The sequence below is a fragment of the Trachinotus anak genome, unplaced genomic scaffold, assembly GCF_046630095.1.
Source record: "Trachinotus anak isolate AG129_WGS33_773 ecotype Australia unplaced genomic scaffold, CSIRO_AGI_Tana_v1 ptg000011l, whole genome shotgun sequence".
Lineage (NCBI taxonomy): Eukaryota > Metazoa > Chordata > Actinopteri > Carangiformes > Carangidae > Trachinotus > Trachinotus anak.
In genome coordinates, this window is record NW_027273862.1 from 28,349,863 (window position 1) to 28,377,846 (window position 27,984).

The window sequence follows — 27,984 nt, forward strand, 5'->3', positions numbered from 1 at the left end:
GAGTGAGCAGAGTGGGAGAGAGCAGATTGAGAGAGAGAGAGAGAGAGAGAGAGAGAGAGAGAGAGAAAGGCGAGGGGGGAGTAGAGAGAGAGAGTAAAGAGGGAGGGTAGGTTTATCCAACAGCACTGGTGAGACAGAAGTTTCAGCTCTGCGCTTCACACACAGCCTGGACAGACGATAACACACACCTCCATACAGGTGAGACCACTCTTCTTCTTCACCTCTGTGAGCGATGAACTTGGTGCTCATCCGCAGCCTAAGTTGGGGGTGTGCAGGCATGCAGCGTGAACACCGGTGCATCACTGAGGGCTTTGTTGTGTCCTGAGGGACGGATGTCCTCACACACAACAAAGAGTCAGGAATGTGCTCTTTTGTGCAAAAGTATTATTTTCCAATTTAACTCTCAAGCCAAACGGGCTGTTAAGTGTTGCTGTAATGTGAATGGAAGCGCTCCCTAAGTGTTGCTTGATGTGCACTTGCTGGTGGAAAAGCTCTATATTGTCTGTGTGCATTCAGCAGTCGTGCCGCGTCTGAGCAGCATGCATTATTTATCCGCACTGATCTCCAGAAACAGCGATACCTCAGCAGGGGCAGGGGGAGGAATGTATATACTGTAATGAATTCACATAGTGTTAATATTATATGTGATAGCTGGACTGATATAATACAGTGAGAGCAGAGGGACAAGCTGCATCTTTTATGTGCTCAGCTGTGCCACACTTGCTTTATCTTGTTTGTAACATCTTGCCACAGTAGGTTGCAGCGTGGCAGAGACACTATGCATGGATATCCTATGGTTTATTTATCTGTCATTATCTGTGGTGGAGATACCGGAGAGCCCGTGGCAGCAGGAGGCTGTGAATAAGGCTGAGGAGACGAGATCTCTCTTATCTTCAGATGGCTTTTCCACACTGAGGAGGTTGACTCCTTTTGTGTGCAGGCACAGTATCTTAATCCACATCAGTGTAACCTTCGGCTGCTGCAGGCTACAGATTCATCATCTGACTCACTGTGTGCAGATTACACATTTGTAAGGGTTGTGCTTGTGTTATTTACAGCATCTGTGTGCGTTTGTGTGCCTGCACCCAGCTGCTCCTCTTTTACTGAAGACTGAAGGCAGCGCCTAATGTGGAGGGAGAGCAAGCAAAGAAAGCAGCAGTTATGAGACAGATACTATGGCCCATATCTAGATCTCACAGTATCATATACACACACTTTGATGACAAAAAAAACACTCAAACAAAACCCACCCCCTGTAGGCTTGGAAGATGGTTCTGAAAAGTTTGGAGCTTTGAGGAATATCACAGCTGGAGTCATCTGGGATGTTCAGCGGTTGGGTGGATTCCAGTGGGAACTCAAAGTGAATAAACTATCAATGCATTTATAGAAACCAGTCTTTGTTGGTTGTATTATTTTTGTCACTGGAGCAGTTAGCAGTTAGTTTTTTACATTTATGACCAACGTGAAGCTGGAAATGGACTTAAGATAACTACACATAGCGTGTACAGATGTTTTGGAGTCTTGACAGTATGGATGTAGCAGATACAAGTAAACACAGAGCTTCCCATGAGATTCTGCAAGAACATGAATTCTTGCTTCCTTTTATGAAATCTATGGAAGCCCATTACTGCCAGCAAAAGAAAAAGAAGGAAATCAGTTTAAAGATACATATTAAAAATAGAGTAAGTTATGATTAAAAAAACACTTCAAAACAGTCAAAATTATGATGAAATAAAAGAGATGAAATGTTGAAATTTTGACTTGCTAAGACAAACTTCTGACTGATTATGAGCAAATTGTTTGTTTCTTTTGCTTTGACAGGTGTAAACCATACAAAACAGAAATAGACATTGATCAAAAATAGTTAATTTAATTGTTAAATTAGATAGAATTTTGTGCATAAAATAACTAATCGCAACACGTTTTTTAAGCAAGCACGCTGCATGTGACAACAGCTCACAAGCTCCAGAGCAGGTGTGTGTTTGGTACTCGAAACACGTTTTCACTGGAGTATTGCTTTAAGTGATGCAGACGGCAGAATGTGAGAAAGAAAAAACAAAACCACACACTGCCTTTGCTAATGCCATGGCCACTGTGCCCCCAGTGACCACAAAGCCCCACGAAAAAGCAGAGTAAAAACAGAGACAGAGGAAAAATCCTGAACAGTTTCTCTTTACATTTAATCTGCGCTGTGGCCCTGATGCCTCAGTCTCTCCTGTGGTTTTTCATTGATTTTAATTGGAAAAAGCATCACTGCTGTTTGCTGGTGTAACAGTACCAGGTGTTACTTTTCCCTGAGGAAGTTCTGATGCGAGTTTCCAGAGCTAACCCATTTAAAGTAAACTGTTAACATGAATTAGAACCTTTTTTTCCCAGTCGTCTTCTATTTCATGCCGCAGTTATTTTTAGATCTGGTCTGATCCTCCTAACATATGAACAGTTAAGATGGAGAAAACAATAGGCCTGTTCCTCTCCGACACCGTTACATACCATGCACATCTGCTCTCACTTGTATCACACTGTAAATCAGTGGTTCTAAAGCCTTTTTAAACCACAGCACCTCTTAATTGAAATTTTTTTTTGTTTAAATTAGTTTCTTTTATTCTGTTCAAAAATAAAAAGTTTTATGTCATGATTTTGTTTTCAATATCTTCTTCTATATGTTTTTCTCGTCAGGTGTGAGACACCTAGCCTCCCACCAAAATCTGTAAACCATGTGTCTACAGTGGCCTAGAATGGACAAACCAGACACTGGCTCTATAGAGGGCCTTTTGCTTTTTTACACTGCCTTATGTGTGGAAAGGGAGGGGTGGGGGGGTATTCACTTGGTTGCAATCTGCAACCTCACTAGACGCCACTAAAACCTACACACTGGTCTTTTGGCTGTAAAGTCGTAGTGTAATTCTTTTGGTCATTGTTCTTGACTGCTGTGCACCTGCAAAATGGGTTGTGTTACTATGACAACTGGCAACCGTGAGACGTATAATGTGAAAAATGTAGTCAGTGTAAATCTCATCACGTTACTTTATGGGATGACATCAAAGATATGCAGTAAATACCTTCCTCACTTTGTGAACCCCTACTACGGGCTGCAGATGCCCCGCTGTAACACACGTAACTCCAGTAATAAATACATGACAGTGTAGGTGATGAGATTCTTCTCAAAGAGAGAGCCGACTGTAGAGATTTCAGCTCTTAAAGAGGTTGTGAACATAATGCAGTGCAGCCTCCACTAGTCCAGCACTGTGGTGTTAAACATTTTAAGCTTTTGTTAAAGACAAACTACACAACAATTCACTGCATTCACCAGAGAAAAGGAAATAATGATGCCTATCTTGTAATTATGACTGAACATAATTATGAGATCCATATCTCATAATTACAAGAAAAAAATCATAATTAGAGATAGACAGAGCGATCAGAGTTACAAGATAGCATCTCCATTTTCTGTCTTTGCTACATGCATTGCTCTTCTATAGCAGCAAAACCATGAAAGTGACTCAATAACTGACAGTGAGTCAGTGCAGGGATGCTTAAACTGAAACGGACCATTTCTGCATTTGGCACCTGACTGAAGCTCTTTGCTGTTATTGTGAACAAGTGAGACTCCTGAATTAAGCAGAAACAACTAATTGCATGAACGACCTTCTATAAGTCAACTGGGGCTGGTGGTGTGATCTTTGAAACACTCCTAAGCTGCATAAAGAGCTGCTGCACAACAGTGTTTTACAAAAACAATATCTGACCTGAAGCATAGTTTCTCAGTCACAGAGAAGCAGTCAGTCTCCGACCTGAACAACCAGGTCACTTTATTTTTTCAACCCTCTGATACGACGCATAGGAATGTCTCCTGAAGTCATGTGGCTACTGCGGCAGGTGCACAGGACCTCAGTCGTCATGGTTACAATGATAAACATGCAGATTTTACCGAGAGCACCTTACTTACCTCTGTCCCCATGGTTACTATAATAATGCTCATTGCTTGGTCAGGTTCAGGAAAAGATGGTGATTTGGGTTAAATTACAACATCAGATGATCTTTGTTGTCACGGTTACAATAACGAGTGGTCATGGATAATAGAAACAACATAAACTGCTACTGTCACATGGGAATCGAACACCGCTCTCCTGTGTCATCTTCATCCATCCACCCCAACCTCCTCCTGACATGGACTTTGTCGCTCTATAAACTACGTCACCGCACTTTTCCCTTTGCTCCTGTCGTCATTACTACGACCACTAGATGTCGCCTAGCAACAAAACCTAACTCTGGGTCATAGTAACCTGCTGCACAGACCTATGCACCTGTTTTTTTTTCACAGGAAGTCAGTCTCTTTGAAAGAGCTAAGACATGACTGATCATATATCAGGGCCCCTTCTTGACCATTCACCAACTCGCTCAGTCTAGATTAACAGCTGGCACCGCGTGGAGGATTTCATCTGCACAGCAGCACTGATGAGACTCTGTTGGACACTGGACTCGACCCGGCTGCTGCTGCAACACTTAAACCGGCAGTATGTTCCAAATAAAACTGAACACTGATCATTTGCAAAGCCAGTTCAGCTGCCGTCGAACCCACCTCTGCATGCAACAACCGGAATACTGAAAGCAGATGGAGGTCTCTTCGCTCTGAGCTTGCCAGTCCAAAAACCACAACACGCATCCCACACAGGACACAGAAACAGACCCAGCAGCCAATCACATGAGATTATTCACCATCTGATTAAAAACACAGCGTGTGATGCGAGAACTAGAAGAGAAAGAAAGATGCAGCCAGATTATTTTTAAGCACTGAGTTCACACCCTGAGGTTTGGATTACTGTGAGCGTCTGATATAAACAAGTCATAAAATAAGCCCTGAGCAGAGAAACATGACAGTACTGCAGCAGAGGAGTTATACAGAGTGGCATCATCTGATAATCCCCCTGTTGCTGCACTAATCTGTCTCCTGTAACATCCTGGAAACCTCTCAGACATACTCAGGAAACGGCCTGAATACTTATGTCAATGTTATATTCCAGTTTCCTCTTTAATAAACTGAATGTAGTTTGATGAGGGAAAAAAGTGAATTTAAACGATTTTAGCATAAAGCTGCAACATAATAAGTAAACCTCGGTTTAAATGCAGTTCCTCAGAGCCACTAACGCGGCTGCAGACTCTTTATCTTGTTTTTCTGTGGCTCTCAAGGTCTTTTAGTCACTAGTGAGAGGAGCTGCAGTGCAAAAGCGACTGATTCAGACTGCTGATTGAATCCGCTCGGTTCATACTGAGGACATGAAATTTGTTTCATGGACCGAACATCTTCAGTTCATCAGAGAAACTGAAACAGCACAGATGAGAATTATATGAGCGAGAAAAATTACATTACAGTTACAACATCTAATTGTTCCACTATAACAAACAACTAGAACTATATTATATATTTTGTTGAGTTGTGTACTTTCATCATCCCAAACCTTTCCAGTCATTCTCAAACCTAGAGAAACCTATGATTTTAGTTTCAGTGAGGGAGAGAGGGGATGACATGCAGCAAAGGGCCTCGGGTTAGACTCAAACCTGGACCACTGAGTAACGACTAAGCCTTAATGATAAATGCTCTACCAGGTGAGCCACCAGGGCGACCTTAAGCCACATTTTAAGACACAGTTTTTAAACCTTGGTCATTTTAAACTGTAGTTCTCGGACGTCTGGATCTTAAATCATCAGAGGAAAAACACTGAATGTTCAAGCTCATGAGACGTCCTGTGTCTGCTGAAGAGCGTCAGCAAACACTGATTTTTAAAGTGAAACTGCTTTATTGGTTGTTTCTACTGGTTTTAACGCCCTGGTCTGGTTGTGGAGAGGAGAACGTGTGTGTTGAATCTTCTGCTGCCAATTGAAACAGAGGTTAGCAGCAGTCTCAGGTATCAGCCCCTCTCTGACGTCCTGGCTTTAAATGTAAAACTGCTTCATTCAGTGTTTTTTACTGGTCTGTTTGTTTTGAAGAGGAGGAGACCTCTGTGGATAATACACCTCCTGAACTCCTCCATGATCCCACGACGTCATCCAACGCCGTCTTTTGTTATTGTTTTGATTGAGAGCAAAAGGTTAAATACTTGTGTTTCAGTGGATTAACCATAAATAAGTGGATAAATCCGTCTCTCTGTATGATTGTTGAATATCCGTGTAACAGTAAGATGGCGGCTCCAAAAAGAAGCTCTTTGATTCTAAGGAACTGACACCAAATCCTGAGAGCTGATATTTTTATATCATAGAAAACTTTTCCTTCTGTGCTGGAAATATCTCAAAATACCTCAAGAAAAGTCCAGAATCAGACGATAAAAACAGGTCGAAAAATGCAACTGTATTCACTATTAGATGTTTGTGGAAATGAGATTTTTCTGCAACTCTACATCACATTTTAAGCCCAAACTTGACTGACACTGGTCCCTGTAATCACACAGATAATGAGCAGAGGCAGCAGTCAGCCAGCCCAGCCTGCCGTCTCGCTCGTGTCTCGCCTGTCACTGGTGGATCGAACTCTGCCATGTTTCCTGGCAAGACACCAGGATGCTGCCATAGCTGTTGCTCCTCTCTCTCTCTCTCTCTCTCTCTCTCTCTCTCTCTCTCTCTCTCTCTCTCTCTCTCTCTCTCTCTCTCTCTCTCTCTCCGTGTTTCTTCTCCCGTCTGTGCAGTGGAGATGACAGGATTGAGAGAGCAGTCTCCCTGCTCCAGGTTTTCTTTGTACTCAGGTTCTGGCAGGAGAAAGAAGACGTTTTACAGGACAGATTAGAGTTCATAGAAATAGATCTCCTCTGTTGTTTTCTTCAGCTGACAAGCCCGGCTTGCACCTCAGAGTCTTTCTTTCCTTTGTATTCCTTCTTTCTTTCCGTCTTTCTTTCCATCTATGCATCACTCCGCTCCCCAGGCTGGTCCATGTGTCTACAGTTGAGCAGGCAGCTGACAGCACAGTGACAGGAGCTGAGGATGAGGAGCAGTGGAGGGAGGGAAGGAGAGGGACTAATGAGAGGGACAGCAGCAGCAGGGGTCTGTCACTGCACCTCCAGATAACAACCCCCCCGACTCTCTTTGATATCTGTCCCAAGTGACCAGGTCGCTCCATCCTTGGCTTGTGCCGGTGAGGCGGGGGCAGGGATGCTTATTAGCCACCCGTGCTTTTTTCCTTTTTTTTCCCCCTCCCTGCACTTGTAAAGGGAGGAGGTGTTGGAGCAGGCGAGGGTGGTGTAGCATGGATCAAAAAGCCAAACACAGAACTGAAAGAGGATACAATAATGAGAAAGGATGGGGAGGGTGAAATTGTTTGGATACACCCAGGTTCTCCCCCCAGCACATCATGAGGACCTGCATGTGGTGGAAAACGCCTGAACAACACGACTGGCAGCTATTCAACATGTGAATATATGGATGCACCATTACAATACATGACCCATCAGCATCTATGGAAAACATTATGCATCTCAGGCCTATTATTCTGAAACAATGATATCTGCTCAGATTATGTAAATTTGGATTATTGTGTAATTTACTGTGCACAGTGGTAAATGAACCGGTACCTTAAACGATATGTGCACATTATTTCAGTGGTTTGTGTGTGAGCAGCTGTGCAGCCTTTCAGTCAGACTTTCACTCTGCTTTGAAAGACTAGGACTCACAGAGGAACAGGCGACTCCTGCAGAGTGTCCTGGTTGTCTGAGCCGGTGGGGGGGCACTGACGGTGTCTTTATGTCTCTGTTCTGTCTGGCTCCAACCACTTCATACAAAACAGATCCCTGAGTGAAATCCCAGTCAACGCTTCAAAATCTATTTAGGGATGACAGTTTTAGTCACCACAAGAAAAACCAAGCCTAAATTTAATCCTTTTTTCCACTTTGTCCCAGATAAAACTTTACAAGTGCTGTTTTTTAATGAGTTTTGGGGGGTTTTTTTGGTATTCAAAAACTAAGCCAGGGTGAAGGAAAAGCGTTTAAAATGTATGAATACAAACGTTGAAGAGCACAAAAGGTATTATCCAGCTCTTCTCTGTCAGTTCTCCTGTCCAGAAACCTCACACTCCTCTGGGCTTTTGTCTTCACACATGGCTGATTATATGAACTGTGCAATAGAAAAGTCAGTGGGGATTTGCTCTGAGGACATTTTTCCAACAATAGAAATCTCTGCTCCATCAACAGGAGCATAATGGTTCAGGATCATCCTGTGATTTCAGGCGTCTACGCTCTTATTTTCCCTTATAAGATTGCACATACTGGTGATGGATGTAATCATAACACTTTGATGTCCGTCCTCAGTGAAGGTGCACATTTTGATATTGACTTCTTGTCAGAGGTGTGAACTTTTCATATCCACCCTCCCTCAGAAGCCAGTCCTTTGATTTCGCCCTCGCAGCAGGTAGGAGGCCGACTGAGGCAGCTTCAGAACATCAGTAACACCCTCCAGCCTTCACGGCAACGGCAATATTGATCACTGTGGAAACCTCCATGTGCTGGGATTTCTCAGTGCACATGAGGGCAAGCACATGCAGGAATGAGCTACGTTAATTTTGCACGGTTTTGCATCAAATTGATATGTGGAAGTGAGGGAGTGACCTGGTTTTGTGCTCTGTCTAATGAGCCCTGGGAGGATTTTGACTTGGAATCAGTCAATCAGCTGCTCTGAAAGAATCAGGTAAAACACATATTGATTTGTAGTGGGGGTTTTTTTCAAAGTGGCTACGCTCAATAGATGTGAAAGGGCACTGAAGTCCTCTGCGCTTACTACGTGTGTCCTAGTGTAATGAACTGTATTGACTTTTATGTGCAACCTGTAATAAATAACCACAGTTTGAGTCTACTGTGGTGTAGTTTTAATGCCAGACTTGTAGCTGTTCAAATGATCATTTTGTCAATTTAGAAAATCTCTAAAATCTTATTAAGTAAAAATGATGATAGCCAACATTTTTCCTCATTCTGTGCTCAAGTTGGCTTAACTTACCTGGAAGAGGATGAACTGTAAATGTATTACCCAGACTGTCCCTTGTAAACATCCATCACAGAATCGACTTCCATGTTCAACTTTAATCTGCTGCTCTTACTCTAGCTGTGTGCTGTCAGTGCACAACAACAGGATAAACTGTGGGCCAATTCATCCTAATGGGAACCCTGAATGTCTGCTGTTCCAAACTTGGTGCCAATCCATGTTGTAGATGCATAATTTCACTGGATGACTTGAAGCTGTGATTTACTGGTAGCTCTAAGGAAAAGTCAGAGGACCATTAATATGGAAAATTATATAATTCAAACAGGTGTATTTCAAAACAGGGTTTTGTATCTATAATTGCCAACACTGAAGTTTTTATCTGTATCTGATCACTTAGTTTTGATTTTTCTTATCTAAATAAGTTTGGAGGTTTATTTACAAGCTGTTTGATTGACCGACTGCTCATGTCTCATGTCCTATCTGTCTTCTTTCTCAGCAACTGGCTTCATCATAAAAATTATGTTTAAAACTGCCAAAAAACATATATATGATCTGCACCATGTTGCAGCAGTGTTCAATAATCATTCAGGGAGAAATCTACTGTAGGAGAAGCAGCAGCAACCTCCTGCTCCTGTTACTGTTGCTGTCACAGCAGTTTAATTTAACAGTATAATATGGACCAAGGTCAAACAACACACAAGAAGTTGCTGAATATTGTGGAAAATTTTAAATTTGTTTCCCATGAGACAAATGGAAATAAGATCCTCTCAAAACCAGCAATAGCTGATTTTCTCCCAGATAGGAGCTTAGATGGAAAGTTGACATAAAGTAAAAGCTGACATGGTGAACCTGTTAGAAAAGACTTGCTTATTTCCACGTCCAGCAGTTAAAGATTAACATGAGGATTCACGTGGAGTGGTGTTTGTGTCACCTGATGAATCTAAGTCCAGTATTCCCTCTCTTAGCTCTGTGTTTGGTCTCCACCAGCTCCTGAGGGAAACATCTGGCTCTTAGCTGCTAAATGCTCCACTGTGTTCACCAGCTGCTCTCTGACTGTGTCTGATGCTGAGCAGGAAGTGGACAGTGAGGTGTTTCTGTCTGAAAACAGTTGCCTGCCGTTGTCCAGACAGATAAACAATGACCTGAAACTCAGTGCAAAGCTCCACAAAGTCCAGCTGTAGGTTCATCACTACGTGTGTCCCATCCATTTCCATTGTCATGTCATATATTGTTATTATAAAAAATATCAACCATAGGTGCTTTGAAGTAAAAAGTGCTACAAGTCCTGCATTGTTCAGACAGTCTGTGCATAAACACAAGGTGAATTGAGCATTTCAACCTCACAACACAATGAAAACATCACCGTCCTAAAACTTTCTGACAAGACTGAAGATTCCAGGGAAGAAAATGTGGCTACTTCATCACAAAATAACTCCTTGATGTCACAGTTTGATGCTGTTTGACTGTGAAATCAAACAGATTTAGCTTTAATCTGCAGTAATATCCTTGTTGATGACAGTACACACAAAGAGAGGAGGAAAAAATGATCAGGAATAAGCACAAAGCCAGTTTCCATGGCCTTCAACATGTCATGTTGTTGCTTATTCGTATAGTTTGATGAGTTTCCGTGCTGCTTCAGACAAAGTGTCAAAGACTGTGATTATTTTCTCATCAGGATCAAGCGTCTGTGCTCTCAGCAGCCGAGGATTTGGACTTCCTCGCGCTGATTTCATATCTGTGTGGCCTTCAAGGCTCTGTGCTGCAATTCTAACAAAAGTAATTTTCAAAGGAGCTTTTACTCTGATGGCTGTGGGAGAGGAGGAAGCAGCAGCCTCCACCACTCTCCCACTCCCTCCCCCTTTTTGTTGTGAGGAGAGGAGAGGAGAGGAGGAGGGTTTGGCCTTGAGCTGGAACTTCACAATGGATGTTTGTCCAAACTCATGAAGCAAAAGATGTTTTATCCTTTGAGAGTGAGTAAACATGGCCTTTCAGTTCATGTCTAAGAACACGGACAAGTCGATTTTATTTTTATAGCACTAAATCATAACAGAGATCTAGGGCCACTTCTCATATAGAGCAGGTCTAGACTGTACTCTTATAATATTATTTACAGAGACCCAATATTACCCCGTGAGCAAGCACTTGGCGACAGCGGTTTTAGATTGATATCGTGTGTGAGATAAGACTGAAGCCAGAGCCAGGAGATGCTCAGCTCAGCTCAGCTCAGCACAGAGACTGGAAGGAGCGGGAAACATAAGGCCTACCTCTGCTCAAAGTTCATCACCAGCTGATTAAAGAGCGAAAAAAAATCTGTGAAAACTACCTGACTGATGAGGAATCATCTTTATATCACCTTCATCTAAGGGATTTACAGGTTGTTTTTTCACTCCTGTCAAATCCTCCAGCAGGCTCCTCAAATGCCTCATTAAATAGGCTAAAATACTGGATCTCATTTCTTTAATCTGCACACAGAGTAGGGTTATGTGATGTACTTCTTGAAAAACTACAGTTTATGTCACATGCTGGACAGGAAGTAAATGAGCATCAATCTATTATGTTTAACTGTTTCAAACCTGAAAGCTGTAAGCTGAAATGTTCATGTTGTATGTAAATGAATGGGCAATAACAATAGTGTGTGGATGTGTGTGTGTCCACCCATCCCCGTGTGTGATGAGTGCTTCTTTGTTATTTTGGCTTCAGTGCAGGCAGGCAGTCATGCTCGACCATACAACAGAACAATGGTTCTTTCTATGTGGCTTTGATCTAATGAGAGAGAGAGAGAGAGAGAGAGAGAGAGAGAGAGAGAGAGAGAGAGGCTGTTCAGGGAAGCGGAGAAGAGAGATGAATTTACACTTGGATCATGCTGAGAATGAAACAGCTACTCCAAGAACTGATTTTATTTTAGCTTAACCAAAGAGTTTACAATAGAAATGGAACCATGTGGTTTTGAAGAGTGATACTGAAACTATTTTTAGACTAAATTACAGTTATTGGCTTCAAACTAAATTAGAGCACTAGCCGACTAAGTTGATTTAAAAATATCTGTACCTCTTCCTGACAAGGCACCATGCATAAAAGGTTGATAATCTGTAACTAATGGCTTTTTATTAATGAGTAACACATAATTTATTAATGCTTTATAGATCAGTTTTAAAGAACAACTCTGGGGTTGCCAGGTTGGGGACCAGCCTGCTCTCCAATCAACTGTATGACCATTAGTCCTACAGGACATCTGGGCCATCACCTATTAATAAACCTATTAATAAAATGTAGTGCAATCAGTTTGCAGAACTGTCTGGGACTGGGGAAGAAATTCAGCTTGGGACTTATCCGCTGGGACCAGCTGCAAGAATGACACTGATGGAGCTGGTAAAAACTTTATGGATGTTTTGAGGGTCCACTGGCCAACAAGGATTTGAGCCAGGACTCCCCACGGCCAGTCCACATCTGATTAAAAAAAAATTTTAAATCAAAAAGGTACAAGCTTGCGTATATAACATTTTTTGGGGGAGAAGTTTCTGCGAGAGGCATCCAATTGCTGAGCTTTAAATTCTGTTACATAAGCTGCTATCAGCAGGTGGGAGCTAAACTTTACAGTGTTGATAAAACTGAAAATACAATATGAAGCTTTGATCATTTTAAAATCATTAAAAAATAATTCTGGTTCACAAGAATACAAGTACAGATAAGAATGCAGATCGAGAAAGGTTTTGTATGTACAGGCCTAACTTTTTAAACTTCCATTTTATGCCTATATTATTTGATAGGACAAGTGTAGAGAGACAGGAAATGGGACAGAGAGAAGGGGATTGAGTCCAGTTGGCCGGGAATCAAAACAGGGACTCCTGCTCAGAGGATTTGTGCTAGTGGGCCCTGACCCCTCGGCTATCGGGTCACCCCCAGGCCTGGCTTTTGGCCACAATGGGGCATAAGAACTCCAAAACAAAAGGACAGGCGAATATCATTGACTTAATATCATGATTTGGTCTCCACCAACTGCTGAGAAAAAGCTCTGTCTCTTTAGCTGTGAGATGTTCAGCTTTCTTCACAAACTAGTTACTAAATCAGCTGCCTGCTGCTGCTGGAGATGCGGGTGATAAAAGCTCTCAGGCTGAGCAGAGAACTCCAAATCCCTGTGGATTCATCCTCCAACTTCAATCTGAGCAGCTGGGAGAAATATTCAGGAGCGCCTGGCTGGGGTTAAATGGACTCTTGTGACATTTGGATGATTAAAGTGCTGCGTGTGCGCTGCAGCAGGAGGAAATATGAAAACATATTAACAGGTTCTCAGAGCAGACGTAAAGGTAATATCAACTAGTACTCCTCAGACAGCCGGTGAGATTCAGAGAGCGGTTGTTTTGCTTCAGTCTGAGGGCTAATGTGTTTGTTATCACCTAGAGCAGATGGCCCAGCATGGAGGAGACATTCACTTACACACACACACGGAAACACAAACACACACTCTCATGCACTACCACACAAGCATTGTCACGCATGTAAATCATGCACAGGCACACCCACCACGAGGCCAGAAGCACATACACACAAACTCATCTGCATCCAAAAACACAACAGCACACACATTATCCCCTTCAACACAAAACTTAATAGGATATTCACATGAAACAGATAGCTGCACAAAACACACCTTTAATCAGCACGTACACACACAGACTCACACACAGCCTCACCTTTCTTCAGATACACACACCAGCAGCAACCTACGCAGCTACAACTACGCAAACACACATTACTGCCCACACAACAGAGTCATATAGGCCACACACGTTTACTGTATCCAGTCAAATAACAGTAACACAGCCAAACAACTTCCCACATCTACAGTAAAAACCACTCTCACTAGAAATTTAGGAACACTTGTTCAGCTTTCTTTGTTGTCATCTACTCGTTCTCCTCCCTCTGCCTCCACCCCCTCTCCCCTGCTCCTGTCCTTCTTTTCATCCCCATCTCAATCATCAGTTATTGATCTGTCTCCAGGGAGGAGAAATCAGCTTTTCTCCTCCCTCTATTTTTAGACCCACAGCAGATCTCAGGGAGAGCTACAACCTGAGAGAAAGAAAGATGGAGGAGAAGCACAGATGCGGCTGATACCATGAGTTGGTGCTTAATCTGAGGCAGCGGCAATAAAAGAGTCGAATAAAGATGGAGCCTGTAAAGTAATGAACCTACCTATGTTCAAGGATGTGTGGTTCACTCTGGTGCAACCAGTGACACAATGAAGACGCCCACGCTGATATGCAAATCCAGTGTAGGTTGTTTTTTTTCCTCTACATTTTTGCATTTTCTTTTAAATTAAAAAGCGAGGTGGAGGCTTCAGGCGTCGAGGAAACGAGTGCGCAAGAAGTGCATGAAGGTCAATCTAAAAATAAAAATCCTTGATACGCTGACCTTTTGGAGACAAAAGAGGTTGAGCGGACAGGTTTCAGCTGGCTTGAAAACACACAAATAACTGAAGGTATGTTCCCTCTGTCTCTCCATCAACATCTGTCCTTTTCTCACAAGGGCACATCAATCCTTCGAGGCCGAACAGCCTGACTCCGAATGTCAAACACTGTTATAATCACAGTCACACAGATTTTGTAGATACCAGAGATCAGACGACAGCCTTTGATGGCTGAAATAATTACCCTGCTGGGCACCGAGAGATGACAGTTGCATGAAGAAAAGAGTAGAGTATCAAACCTGCCCGAACATCAGTATGTCTTTCTATCACCTTATGGAGCTCGATCCTGCTGTGTTCATTTTGTTGCACTTAATTCTTTTGAGTACACAAAGTGTGTGTATACAAAGTCTCATCTCAGAGTAAACCTCCCTTTGTCTAAAAGTATATATCTTCCACTCTTAAATTAATAGAGATCCCCCAGTTTGCTTGAGCCACTGGGAACCCCTCCAGGTGGAGCTAGAGGAAGCTCTCTGTGTTGGCCATCATAAAGTACTGGTGTTCACATTACGTTTACATAAGGTATCATCTGCTGGATGGTTACTGGCTCACATTCACAAATGAGTGGAGAGTAGTACCACTGTGAGGGAAAAAATTAATATATAATATCCCCTCCTCTTGAAACAAGCATCATCAACATCTTTCATCAAGGCAATTAACTTGTGCAGCTTCCAGTGAAGCCGCTCAGTGGAAAACAGTGTGGTTGTGCTCAGAGGCTCACATGAAAGTACAAGTGTTCAGATAATGTTTGGATTCATTTTGGATAAAAGAGAAAATACAACACAGTGGGACGTCTGCTGCCACCGTGACCCGACCTTGGACAAGCGGAAGAAAAAGGATGGATGGATGAACAATGCATTTATCATTCAGGCATTCAAAACTTATTGCCATTAACATCAACACAAAATATTTGTAAATAAGTAATAGTTTGTGTAATTAAACTACTGCAGTGTAATGCAATGCTCAGTGAAAGCCTTACAGATGGTCCAGAATGCTGCAGCCCATCTGGTCTTTAATCAGCCTCAAAGGTCACGTCACTCCGCTGCTCATTCACCTCCACTGGCGTCCCATGGCCGCCTGGATCAAATTCAAGTCAGGGGCTGTACCATCTAGACATTCAGCCTTATGTTCCTTCTCGGCCGCTGCGTTTCTCCAGGGAATGTTGTCTGGCACTGTAATCCCTGCACACAGGGCCGTCTCAGTCCAGCCTGTGGTTCCCTGATGGTGGAACAAGCTACTGAAGTCTATCAGAGCAGGGACGTTCCTCTCTAACTTCAAGAATCTCTTGAAGACTCATCTCTTCCTGGAGCACCTCCTCTTCTAACACCTCTGACACTGTCACAAGCCTAACTAGCACTCATTATGCACTTCTTTACCTGATCTGCTTGCACTTTGCCTTATTGAATAGATTTAGCACTTTCAAAAAGGTTTCCTTCAGTCCTGGACCACCACATTGGTCAGGACTGAAATATCACTCTGGTGATCCTCTGACTGCTCCTCTAGTGCCAGCATGAAGTCAACATCTCTGGTTTTAAGTGAAATATCAACAACAATCAAGGATGGATTGCTATGAAGTTCACGTCAGGCATTCATGTTCTGCCTCAGGATGATTTGTAATAACTTTGCTGATCCTCTTTGGTTTATGATCAAGATACCTTCAAAACTAATGACACTTCCATCAACAGCTAAACTCACATTTACTGTAGCTCAAATGTTGTATTTGTGAAGGAGAAAGTTTTTCAGTAAATGGCTGAAACAAAAAACATCAAATACAGAGTTTTACTAAAGCTACAACTATATTCAGCTTCAGCAAGAAACTTCTGGAAATAGACAGAGCCACACCAACACATAATATACTCGATTCTAGGTTTAATGGAGCGGAAATAGCCTCTAACATGCATTTAAGAATGGGGAATTTTAACTTTGACTGTGTAGGACACAAGAAAGTGACTAATTAGTCAGATTTGTTAAAATGCTGAACGGTGTACTTTTAATACTTGCATGGACTAATTCTGTTCTACTCCTTTCTATTCTGCTCTGTTCTGTTGCTCTTCTCTGTGCACATCTCCCTTGGGTGCTCATTACGGAAGAGGTTTGTTTGATCTATTCTTTCATTGCTGTTTGAACCTGAAGCATCACACTCTCCAAGGAGTACAGTCTGTCAACATGACTAGTTAAAACTGCCGCCATTACACAGACAAACAAACACTCTTTCTTAATATAAGCTGCCATTATATAAACAAGTCTGATTGCTGCATTGTCAATTTCCAAACTTTTTTTTTCTTTCAAATTTTAGGATATGGAAAGAAATTGTGCTGATACAAAAAATTATAATATCTGCAGCGACCTGGTACTGCAGCATGTTTTACTCCTGCAGAATGGATCTCTTCCCCTGCTGCAGAGGGACGAGTAATCAGACAAGAACCATCAGTTTTGCCCCAGCGCCTTAAGTACAATTAAATGCTATAATTAGTTTCCATTTAAAGAGGTCGATTTAGTATAAACATACAAGAAGAACATTTAGTTTCAACAGTAAATAACTTAAAGGCCTCTGCAGTGATGCATTTTCCAGAAATTTCCCTAAAGGCAACATCAAGACATCATCTCCAGTAAGAGTTTCAAATAAATGTTTTTTTTTTCTACCTCTAACATAATGAAAAAGATTATATTTAGGATGTAATTACCATACCATGAATCTTACTACGAATTACTGTATGTCTAAGAAAAGGAGACAATATTTACTGTTTCAGTTTTGAGGACATTTCATCGCTGTTCAAACAGGCTTCAGAAGTTCTGTTAATTTGCTTTGCATACAGTTAAAATATTTTAGCATTTAATGCCAAACAGTTCTGCATCACTTTCTATCCTGATCCACTTGTGTCCCATTAATTTGCATTATGCTGCGTTCACTGAGAGGATGTTAGTTGGATGTACAAACCTTGTTACTTCAACACCAGAGCTCCAGCCTATTTCCAACCACACTCCTGTCTCATTGTGTTTATATACAACCACCCTGCAACAGCAGTTTAGTTATGAAGGAAATGTAACTGTGACCGGATTATGTTTCTATTAACATAACGATAATATGTTGTTAATTTAAGTATTTGACAAGTTTGAAATACGTTGATACTAACAGCATTAACTGATTATCAGTAAAATGTTCATAGGCAACATATTTGTTTTCAGTGTTTGTACCATCATGAGAACCATTTTTATGGTTCTGTTCAGACTCTCACAGCACCTGGTTAAGGTTGGAGAAAGATCCTGATCTGGTTTAATACAGAAAAACTTCACATTGGCTTCAGACACAACCTGTTTACTTAGATTTGACAAAAACCACAGATTTTCCCAAACCAAAGTGTTTTGTTACCTAAACCACAGACAGGACTGTGGATGTGAATCCCAGCCTCTGGTGTGACAATCTGGCACTCTGTATGGATGCCATCCATCCCAACCACCTCCTGGTGGCTCCGCTGCTGTTCATGTAGCACTTTCATTCAGAAAAACATTGCCTCTGACCAGCCAGTGAAAACATCTGTCATCACAAGATAATTGGGAAAATAATTTAGGGATATAGAGACATAATGTCTAAGGGAACAGTCTACCAACAGTCACAACTGGTGTTTTAACCAAACAGCAATTTTTTCCCTTTGTTCAACCAAAAGCCTCTTGGATGAAGGGCAGAATGGCTCTGGGGATGGTAGTGCTGCTCTGTGGGTCCACCACTTTGCTCCAGACTGAAATATCCCAACAATTATTAGATGAGTTGCTGTAAAATACGCTACAGCTCTTAATGGAAAAGGAGGATAAGGCTCAGTGTATGTATTTATACTTGTTCAGGTCGCCAGTGGTTGTGTGCTTGGCCTCACCTCCACAGATCTGGTTGATCACAGTGTGATGATGGTGTGAACATTGATTTGTCTGTTTTGGAGAAGTAAAGGAGTGGTCAGACAAAGTAATTAGATGTCAAATATTATGTATTTCATAAATGTCATAATATCCTAAAGGTATAATACTGTGCAAACATTGTAGACACTTAATGTGTGCATCATTCAGTACCATCAGGAATTATTTCTGAAAGCATCCTCACTTTACATTTTGGCTGCATGATGATGAACTACACTGAAAACTGTGGTGTACACCGAACATGGAGGCAGATCCCCTGGGTCTGGTAGCTCTGTACAAGATACACGGTGTCCTTTTGTTTTCAGGGGGCTTTGAGAGCGCTGACAGCTCCACCTGTGTGTGTCTGCTTCCTGTTGGTTCGTTAAAGGGGGAGAATGAGACAATGAGACAATGAGAGCGCTCGTCTCTTCTAATAAAAGACACATTAATGCCTCCTCTACTGAGAGCGATCTGCTTGAATGACTTAAACAGAGCAAAGGGACTGTGTGTGAGTGTGTCTGTGTATGTGTGTGTATGTGTGTGTATGTGAGTCGTCTTTTAGGTACATTTGTTGAAACCTGTTTTTTCTGCTCTTTTTGATGTGTATCTGTAAGCCTGCTCCATTCTGTGAGTATTGTATCTGTTCATATGTGGCTTTAGTGTTTTAACCCCCAGACTGCAGCTCACACTGAGTTCACATTTATCTCAAATGAGATATTTTTCTGGTTGTGATGTGTGATATTTACGATATATTTATTATTTATGTGTGATACTTTTTATCTTTACCAACCAAAGTGTGTCCCAAAGCATCAAGCACTGAAAACTGCCAAGAACTAAAAACTGGCATCAAATGTCTTATTTATTAGTATGTTTACTTATTCTGAATTGATTTTTTTTTTTTTATGTGTTTGATTTTATTTTTTCATTTAACATTCAAGAACTTTTTTGTTAAATGAAAAAATAGAGGCTGAGTCTTCAGTAATACTGCTGTCCAGACAACCGTTCTACTTCTGTATCAGAAAGGATCTCTGCCCACACTATCACACCTGAAAACACTTCACATTACATTGGGCATGTGCGAGCTGGTGTAACCAGGAAGCAGACTGTCTATTCTGCAGTTGATTAGTTGCAGAACATACAACAAACGAGGAACAGCAAAGACAGTTGTAGCGTTAAAAAGCAGAATTTAACTCCACAATAGCTACTAGCAAAGACAACACTCATCCGTTATCCATGTTGCTTTCACCTCTCATAGTCAAAGCTGATAAGACCCAATCAGAGACTGTGGGTGTCTTCGTTATTGTTTCCAAAGGTCCATTTTTTGCCCGTCCAGACTACAACACATCCCCAGAGAAGTCAAACGAAAACTGGTCCAGCAGCCGAAAGTTTCAGTTTTAAGGACTTGAGAACTCCAGAATAGTGTGGACACCAGGAGTGAATGTATTAAAAGAGATGAGTTTTAAAACTAAAACGTAGTTGTGTGGATGTAACCTATGGCACACACCATGTAAAAGCAATTTCCCCAGTTTAATTCCAGCCTCTCTTCAATATCTCTTCTAATTTCTTGACAGGCTTTACTGTCAAACTATTAAATAATTAGCATAAATACAGGTTCTTAAAGAAAAACCATGTACTCAGGTATTGTACTGACTCCAGTCTCCAATTATGAAAACAACAATTAACAGAACCGTGGTTCTGACTATGAATATACTGATCTGTAATCCCCAACGAGGAGCAGTGATGCTGTAAATGAATGAAAATATGAGGGACTTAGACATATTATTACAAAAGTTACATTCAGTGAACAACAAAATGAACAAATTGTCCTCAGGTAGCTCTGAGATCCTGGTACTGAAGTAGTTGTTGTTGAATGAAACAGTGAAATGGACCAGGAGATTTTCTGTGTTTTGAACAGAATGTGCACAGTTTCTGGAGAAACCAACAAAATGTTTTTTTTTGTGCATCTGAGGTTGATTTTATGTTGTAAAATGATAACTGAAGTGTGTGAAATGCAGTTTGGAGTTCAGTAGCAGCCTAATTTAAACAAGGTGCAACTGTGTAAATAACTGTATCATCTGCATACAAAAGAATCTTTGCAGGCTTTGTGTTTTTCCCAATATTATTTATTAAGACAGAAAACAAAAAAGGTGCCAGTATAGAGCCTTATGGTACCTTTTGCAAACAGAAACATAGGTTGTAATACAGATCAGTTTCCCTACTTTCTTCATAACTTATTATGATCTACGCTGCATCTTCTCAAAAGTCACTTCCTTCGTTTTGTACTCTATGACGAAAAGATGCAGCTGCAGTATTTTAGGTATTTAAAAAGCTGAACATATGTGATGAAACTCTTTTCTCATTTTGTATACGTTTCTACAGATACGATGCTGCTCCCAGCGAGTGTGGTGATAGGCCTGCTGTGCCTGAGCCTTGTGGGGAGTGTGGGGGGTTTGGCCCGTCTCCTGGACGATGTGGAGCTACGCTCTGCCTTCTCGGTTGCACGCACCAACAGCATGGAAGGTGGACCTAAGATGACAGTGACCTTTGATGCTGTTTATGTCAACATCGGTGGGGATTTTGACCCCAAGGCCGGTGTGTTTCGCTGCCGTATCCCTGGGGCTTATTACTTCTCCTTCACCGTGGGAAAGTTTCCACACAAAGACCTGTCTGTGATGCTGATGAAGAACAGAAACGAGGTGCAGGCCATCGTTTACGAGGAAAACGCCGGAGAAGAGAGGAAGGTAGGTCCTGTAACATGTTCACTTCTCATTTTGACAGAGGTTAAGTGCTGTTTTCATTTCATTTCCCAGCTGGAGAAACAGCAGAACAAATCAGAGCATTGGACGGTGGGACTAAAGTTGTCACCCTGGTGTTGGTGATTTTTTATCTGTTTCTTACTGTCACTAAATCCCTTTAAAAGACCAAAACTACCAATGAATGTATCTTACTAACAAGTCCTGAGTATGAATCTTATTCCTCTGGGCTGTAGAGCTCTATTAAAAATCACATCAGTGAGCCACTCTGTTGTACTGAGTGACATGTTCCTTCATCATCATGAACACACACACTCTAGTTTATTTTGACTCTGTCCCAAACACGATCCTGCTGCCTCAAATACTCACTGGAGCACCAAATGTGGATTAATCTGCTGCTGAAAATAGACTCCAGCCAATGCTCCATTTCCTCCTATTTGAGTAAAGTTTGCTAAAACCGACAGTGAACACTTGTTATAGGAAATTACTGAATGTTTTGAAAAACAAAAACTACATGTTTGTGACACTTTGTAAAGATTTATGTTACTAGGAATCCAGCTTTGGACTAAGAGGAACAGACAGGGCAGGGATGACAGAAAGTAGTGAGAGACATGTCAAGGCTGCATTCAAGCCAACTTGAGCTCAGTGCAGGAAAAACAGCCTTCTCATTCATTTGAATGGAGCCAGTCCATCAGCCCAGAGGGCAAAACAACATGGGTCGTCAAAAAAGTTCAGCCAAGCTGTTTTGGCCAATTAAATCCATGCTAGTGCACAACATAATCGCTGCATTTCTGCTGTTCACCTCACAATTTTTGCAACCAAACTTAAAATAACTGCAGCCATGACAAATTAATCCTGTTTGAGAGTCTCACAAACTGCTGTGCAGTGTCATAGTGTCTGATCAGCCTTTTACCACATTCAACTGAACTTTCTGGGCCACATTTCATTGTCTCAACGGTACCTTACATGCCCCCACCAATGCAGCTGTTTTACTGCAGTGCTAGTTTCAGTCTGAATTCCCACAACAAATTGTTGGTTTCAGTGATTTATGGGATTGTCTACCAGCATGATGGTGTTCTAACACAGGAAAAAGGTGGACTGTGCACACTGTGCAATGCTGTGTTGGTTAAAACGGATGTCAGCAGCATGCATCACTAATACGAGTCCCTAATGATTAGAACAAAATCAAGTCCTCCACTCAAAGTAAATGAATAACAAGAAGGCAATCTCAGAACAGTAATGAAACGGTCATACAGTCAGAAAACCAGGCTAATGATACTGGATCCTCTGGAGGAGAGAAAAGTTAAAACATCTGTCTTCGTGACTTGAGTTAAGCAGACAGATCTCCTAGTGAGGACGGCCTCTGGTTAAAAAAATGGCTGAATTATGTTCAGGATGGATTTTTTCCCCTCTAAGGAAATGTTTACAAAAGTCTTTTATCATGTCAAAGCTTTCGAACTGTCTAAACGGTGCAACATGGCTCTTATCACAGAGGGTGTGTTTGTGCTGGGGTGGATAATGAAAGCAGAACAGAGGGATTACACAGCAAATTCCCTGAATGAGGGGCTGCGTGAGGTAGATGATCGGATTATGTTTGATGTTGGGGCCTTGATGCAAAACAGACCCGGATATGACTCCGTCGCTGGGATAATAAAGTCTGCTTCCATCCTCAGGTGCAGAGCCAGAGTGTCATGCTGCAACTGGAGTTCGGTGACACAGTCTGGCTCCGTCTCCACGGTGACCCTCGCTACGCGCTCTACAGCAACACCGGACACTACACCACCTTCAACGGTTACCTCGTCTACCCCGACACCTACGACTACCAGACACACCACCACCAACTCCATCCTGCCTACAGCTCCCAGCAGCCCCAGCAGGACAGCATCCCCTTGTTGAATAGTAACCAAGCCACAGATCATGGCAGGTCTGGAACGAGAGGTACAGTGGAAGAGAAAGAGCTGCAACACAGAGAGGAAGAGGAGGAGGAGGAGGAGGATGATGAAGAGGATGACCAGAGATCTGCTTTCTCGGTGGGGCGCACCCAGAGCATTGTGGGAGTCGACCAAGTGGGCCTGCCGCAGCACCAGCCTGTGAGCTTCGATACAGCATTCGTCAACATCGGAGAAGACTTCAACATGACGGAGGGCATGTTCACCTGCCGCGTTCCTGGGGTGTACTACTTCTCCTTCAATGTGGGCAAGCTGCCGCAGAAGACGCTGTCCGTCAAGCTGATGAAGAACCGCCTGGAGGTGCAGGCGATGATCTACGACGACAGCCAGGGCGAGAAAGCTCTGCAGAGTCAGAGCTTGATGCTGTCGCTGAAACCAGGAGACACGGTCTGGCTCTACTCGCACCAGAGAGATGGATTTGGGGCCTACAGCAACCACGCCAAGTACATCACCTTCACTGGTTTCCTGGTTTACCCGGACTTCCCTACCACCACCACCATCACCACCACCAGCCAGTCATATGCAGACAAGAAACCCTAGCTGCAGGGCACGGGCTAGGCACTGAACATTGTGGGAGGAATTCATACAAGATGGAAAAGTGTCCAAGTTCATCCACAGAAGGCGACGTGCAGTTTCTGAGCAGTGTGCTGCTCTGTGTTTGTCTGTGACGCTTCATCTTCATATGAATTCCTTCACAAAGTCACAGGGACCTTGGACTGACCACAGAGCCGAAATGAAAAGCTCTCCAATTTCCAGTTAATGGTTTTGCAGGATATGACTTCATCTCATGTAATGTGGAACCCTGAATCACAGTAATGTGAACTCTAATTGAATATTTCAGTCTGTAATGAAAACTCTGTCATTACCTGCTCATCTCTGAGTCAGAGCAACTCTCATTAAAGTCAGCACGACCACTGAAACACACAAGGACCTAGTTATCAGACATTCATGCAGCTGTGGAAAGAAACTAAGTACATTTACTCAAGTACACTACTCAAAGACACACTCCAGTTACTTGTACTTTACTTGAGTATTTCCATTTAATGCAGCTATATACTTTCACAAAAAATATACTTGATACTGTGCTACATTATAGTTGATATTTACTCTACAAATTAATATTATACGTACAAAACATATGAAGAGCCCATAAAATATGTTGCACTGCTCATAAAACTAGAGATGAAGTGATTAAAATGGATTAATTGATGAGTGAATCAACAGAAAAATAAAACAATTTTAATAACAGATTAATATAATTTTTAAAAATATATTATAACTTATATTTATATATATATAACCATGTAAAAGATTTCATGGTGAGGATCTTTACATTCCCCTATTCTGAAGTTTTATAAACCAAACGATTGATTAATCAGGAACATAATCAGCTGATGAATCCATCCATCAGTTGCAATCCAACATATACCAACCTCATCCAACTGCTGATCAAAGTATTGGTTTATGATCAAGTGATTGCGCTGTGGGTTCACACCCGTCTTCTGTTGGTGCTCTGGCAGAAGAAGAAGAAACTTCGCCTGATTCCAGACGTCTGAATCGCTGCTGATTAAAGTGAAGCATAATGATTATTCAATCTGATTATTAATTTTGATGAATGAAAATTCATGCACATTTTATGCTCTTTGTTCAGCTGCAGGCAAAGCTCATAGACTACACATGTTCTGTAGACATTTAACTGACATTACGTTGAGCAGATAATCACAGAATTTTCATTTTGAGGTGAAATATTCCTTTAAGTGCATTTGTTATCCTTGTCAAAGACTTGGTGTTTCTGCTTGTGTGTAAAAAGTCACTTTACTTTCTTTATGTCTGTAGAGGCATGTGAAAATGATATGAACAGTGTGTTTTGTGTCAAAATGTCTCTTCTCTTCATCTTGGAGTGTCTCTCGTCCCAGTGCTTGGCCACAGCCTGAGCAGAGCTGGATGGGACGAAACTGACTCCGTTTGGAAAAGTGCAGACTGCGTTTCCATCCAACTGTTGACCACATGCCACCTCTGAGCCTGCGGGGATCTGGACCATAATTTGATTTCTAATTCTAGCAGCGTTTAATTCATTTCTTCAGATGGCGAGCACTGCGGGAAAAATTGGATTGCTTCTCCTGGGCCACTGTAACATGCATGTCTGTTTAATTTCACACCGCCGGGAGAAATATGATGTGGTTCAAATTGTGATGAACCCTCGCTTCATGAAATCACCTTCTCTGTTGGAGAAGTGAAACTTCACTTTGTGAAGTGATACTTCACTTTGATTGAATATGTATAATGTCTCCTATCAGATTTAACTGGATGTACATTTATGAGACGTCATGTAATCTTTGGTCTAAAAACAACAGTGTACTGTAAGTAGACCAATTAAGCTCTTAAAAACTTCAAGAATTGATTTTCTAAAAATTAACTCAGCAAGAGAGAGCACTGTTCAAATTATACAATCTTTGACTACAGTTTTAAAGGGTTGGTTCACCTGATATAAAATCTGTGAAAAGACTTTTGTCTGTGTAGCTCAAAGCACTGAAAGTTATACTAATCAATATTTTTATGTAAACACCGGCTCAAATGTCTATTTGAAATGTGAGAGGAGTTGCCTGTGGACAATTATCCCCTGATTCTACAGTACTCTTCAGCTCTGTTGAACATTTTAGCATCTTTTAGCTCCATGTTTTGGTTGTACAGCCCAGATTTGTAATGTCCTGGTTCACTCTCGCTGCTCTCGTCACCTTCTTTTCCAGTCAAAAAAAGAGAAAAAACCCTATACGATACCTACACGTCAGACACACTCTGATGAACACATTGGAGCATTTAGCTGCAAAAGAGCCAGAGATTCTTCTGAGGAGCTGGTGGAGACCAAAATCACAGCTATAAAAAAACAGTGTGGACAGAAAGGTGACTAACGCGATGCTGATATTGTTCTGTGTCTGATGGACGTGTAAATACACAACTGTTTCCAACACCGTCATCATAACAAGATTAAATGGTGACATGTCAGTATTGTTTACAGCTTATTTCATTGGCCTTAAGTGGCCAAAATTTCCTTAGTGCATCTTTAAAGAGTGTCTGTGGTACTCTGGATAATCCAGTGTAAACATTTGCTTTTTTTTTTTTTTTTGGAACTATTCTCCACTGATGAAATAGTCTATGTGAATTACAGGAACAGGGACTGTGTCAGCACGACACACAACGATCCATTCAGCAAAAAGTGCTGTTGGGCAGGTAATGATTAGTGGGCTGATGTTTGATCATTTGAGGCAATTAAAAAATAAATCACATACATACAGTATGCTGCACTGTAACCATTCAACCTTTTCATGTATATTTGGGTTTCTACCAAATTCCTAAATGTTGCTACTGAATTAAAGGGAGAAAACTGCCACAATCTAGTCACTTGTGCAGCAGCTTTATTTGTTCAGCTACTGCAGAGTTGCATGCTGGCTAACATGTAGTGCACTAACAATAAAAAATGGATCAATTTCTAATCAAACAGTCACAAACCAGATGGAGGGAGACAGCAGATGAAAACTGCACAAAGGCTCTGCAGCGAGCAGACAGCAGGTGGTAAGACTCAATATATTTACTATGAAATATCTGAGAGATGTCAGAAACATTGGTACATATTTGTCTGAACAGTCATTAGTGGAAATCTACTTTCTCCCATCTCATCCCTGCTGCTTTGGTTCTCTGGCCAACTACTGAGCGACTGGTGGGTGGTTCAGGAACCTCAAAGCAGAACTGATCTGGGAAAGATGGGCTTTGCTGTTAGTGCAGCAAATACACTGACTTATCTGCAAGGGCAGCTGAAACACAAAATGCTCATACCTCCCTGTAACTTCAAGAACACTCTCAATAATCATTCTCTTCCTGCTTGTGATTGCTTTCACTGAGACTGCATGTTTTATATTGTCCAACAATTTCTGTTTTATTAATGTGTTTCTCCTTCCTTCTCGCCTCCCTGGGATTTCTTTTAACAATAAAAGTGTCAACTTAGCCTGGGTAAATAAATAAATAACATAAAACTATAAAGAAAAATTAAATACCGTCCACATAAACCAGAAAATGTGACCACACTGTGCAGGAGTGATCAAAAGTCATAAAATCAGGGGAATGGACTCACAGTTTCTCTGGAAACTAATCACAGACAGCAAGTCCTGGGCTTCACACTCTCTCCAGGCCTCTCTCCACTACAGCGTTACTAATCATCAATTTCCCGTCCTTTACGGCTGCACTGACTTCTAAAAAAGACAGTAAGAAGTTATACTGTGAGCGTGCCTCATTTCAGACACTAATGTATTCTGTCACAGTCTAACCCTTGGTGGTTTCTCTATTTCAGCCTCAGTGAGTGAGTAGTGCACAGAGGTGGACCTGTGGCGGCCTCAGTTTGGCTTTAAAAACAGACCTAGTAAATCACGATCGGTCTGCGAAGGTGATTCCCGTTAACAAGCAGTGAAAAATCCTGCACAGAACTCGACCTGAGCATATGACACACTCAGAGGCACTTGTGTGATGCATGCATGTAACTGAAAATACAATAAATAAATAAAAAGATGCTTTCATAATTGCCGAACAGCTTCACAGGCCCAGTGGATGCCTGTTAAGTGTATATTTTTATTGATATTGATTTTTCTGTGCAGTAATTGACAATATGTTGGATGTTTCTGGTCTGTGCTTCTTTCTTTCTGGTAATCCTGATGAAAGATTGATCATTGTGTATTAGAAACTATGTCAAGCAGGCATGGGTCAAAATGTGGTTGAAAACACTTCCCGGTTATTGCTCGATTTGGATTGTGTCCCAAAGGCGCAAATCCAACTGTGATGGAAAACTAACCAAACAAAATACTGAAAAATATGTTGACCCATGTCTTGCTCTCTGTAGTCTGGCTCATGTTGACTCTTTGAAACGTTTTGAGTATTTCTTACATGTAAAATGAATGCTGCAATGAAAAATGTTTGACAAAATAAAAGAAGAAATGTA

At 41.7% G+C, this 27,984-nt stretch overlaps 1 protein-coding gene across 1 annotated transcript; it reads left to right on the forward strand.

Annotated features, from left to right (window-relative positions):
- Positions 1 to 51: 51 nt before the first annotated feature.
- c1qtnf4 (C1q and TNF related 4) lies at positions 52 to 27,984 on the forward strand. Its single transcript, XM_071489573.1, has 3 exons — positions 52 to 198; positions 20,678 to 21,039; positions 22,725 to 27,984. Exons 2-3 carry the CDS (start codon positions 20,683 to 20,685, stop codon positions 23,538 to 23,540), a joined length of 1,173 nt encoding a protein of 390 aa, XP_071345674.1. The 5' UTR covers positions 52 to 198; positions 20,678 to 20,682; the 3' UTR covers positions 23,541 to 27,984.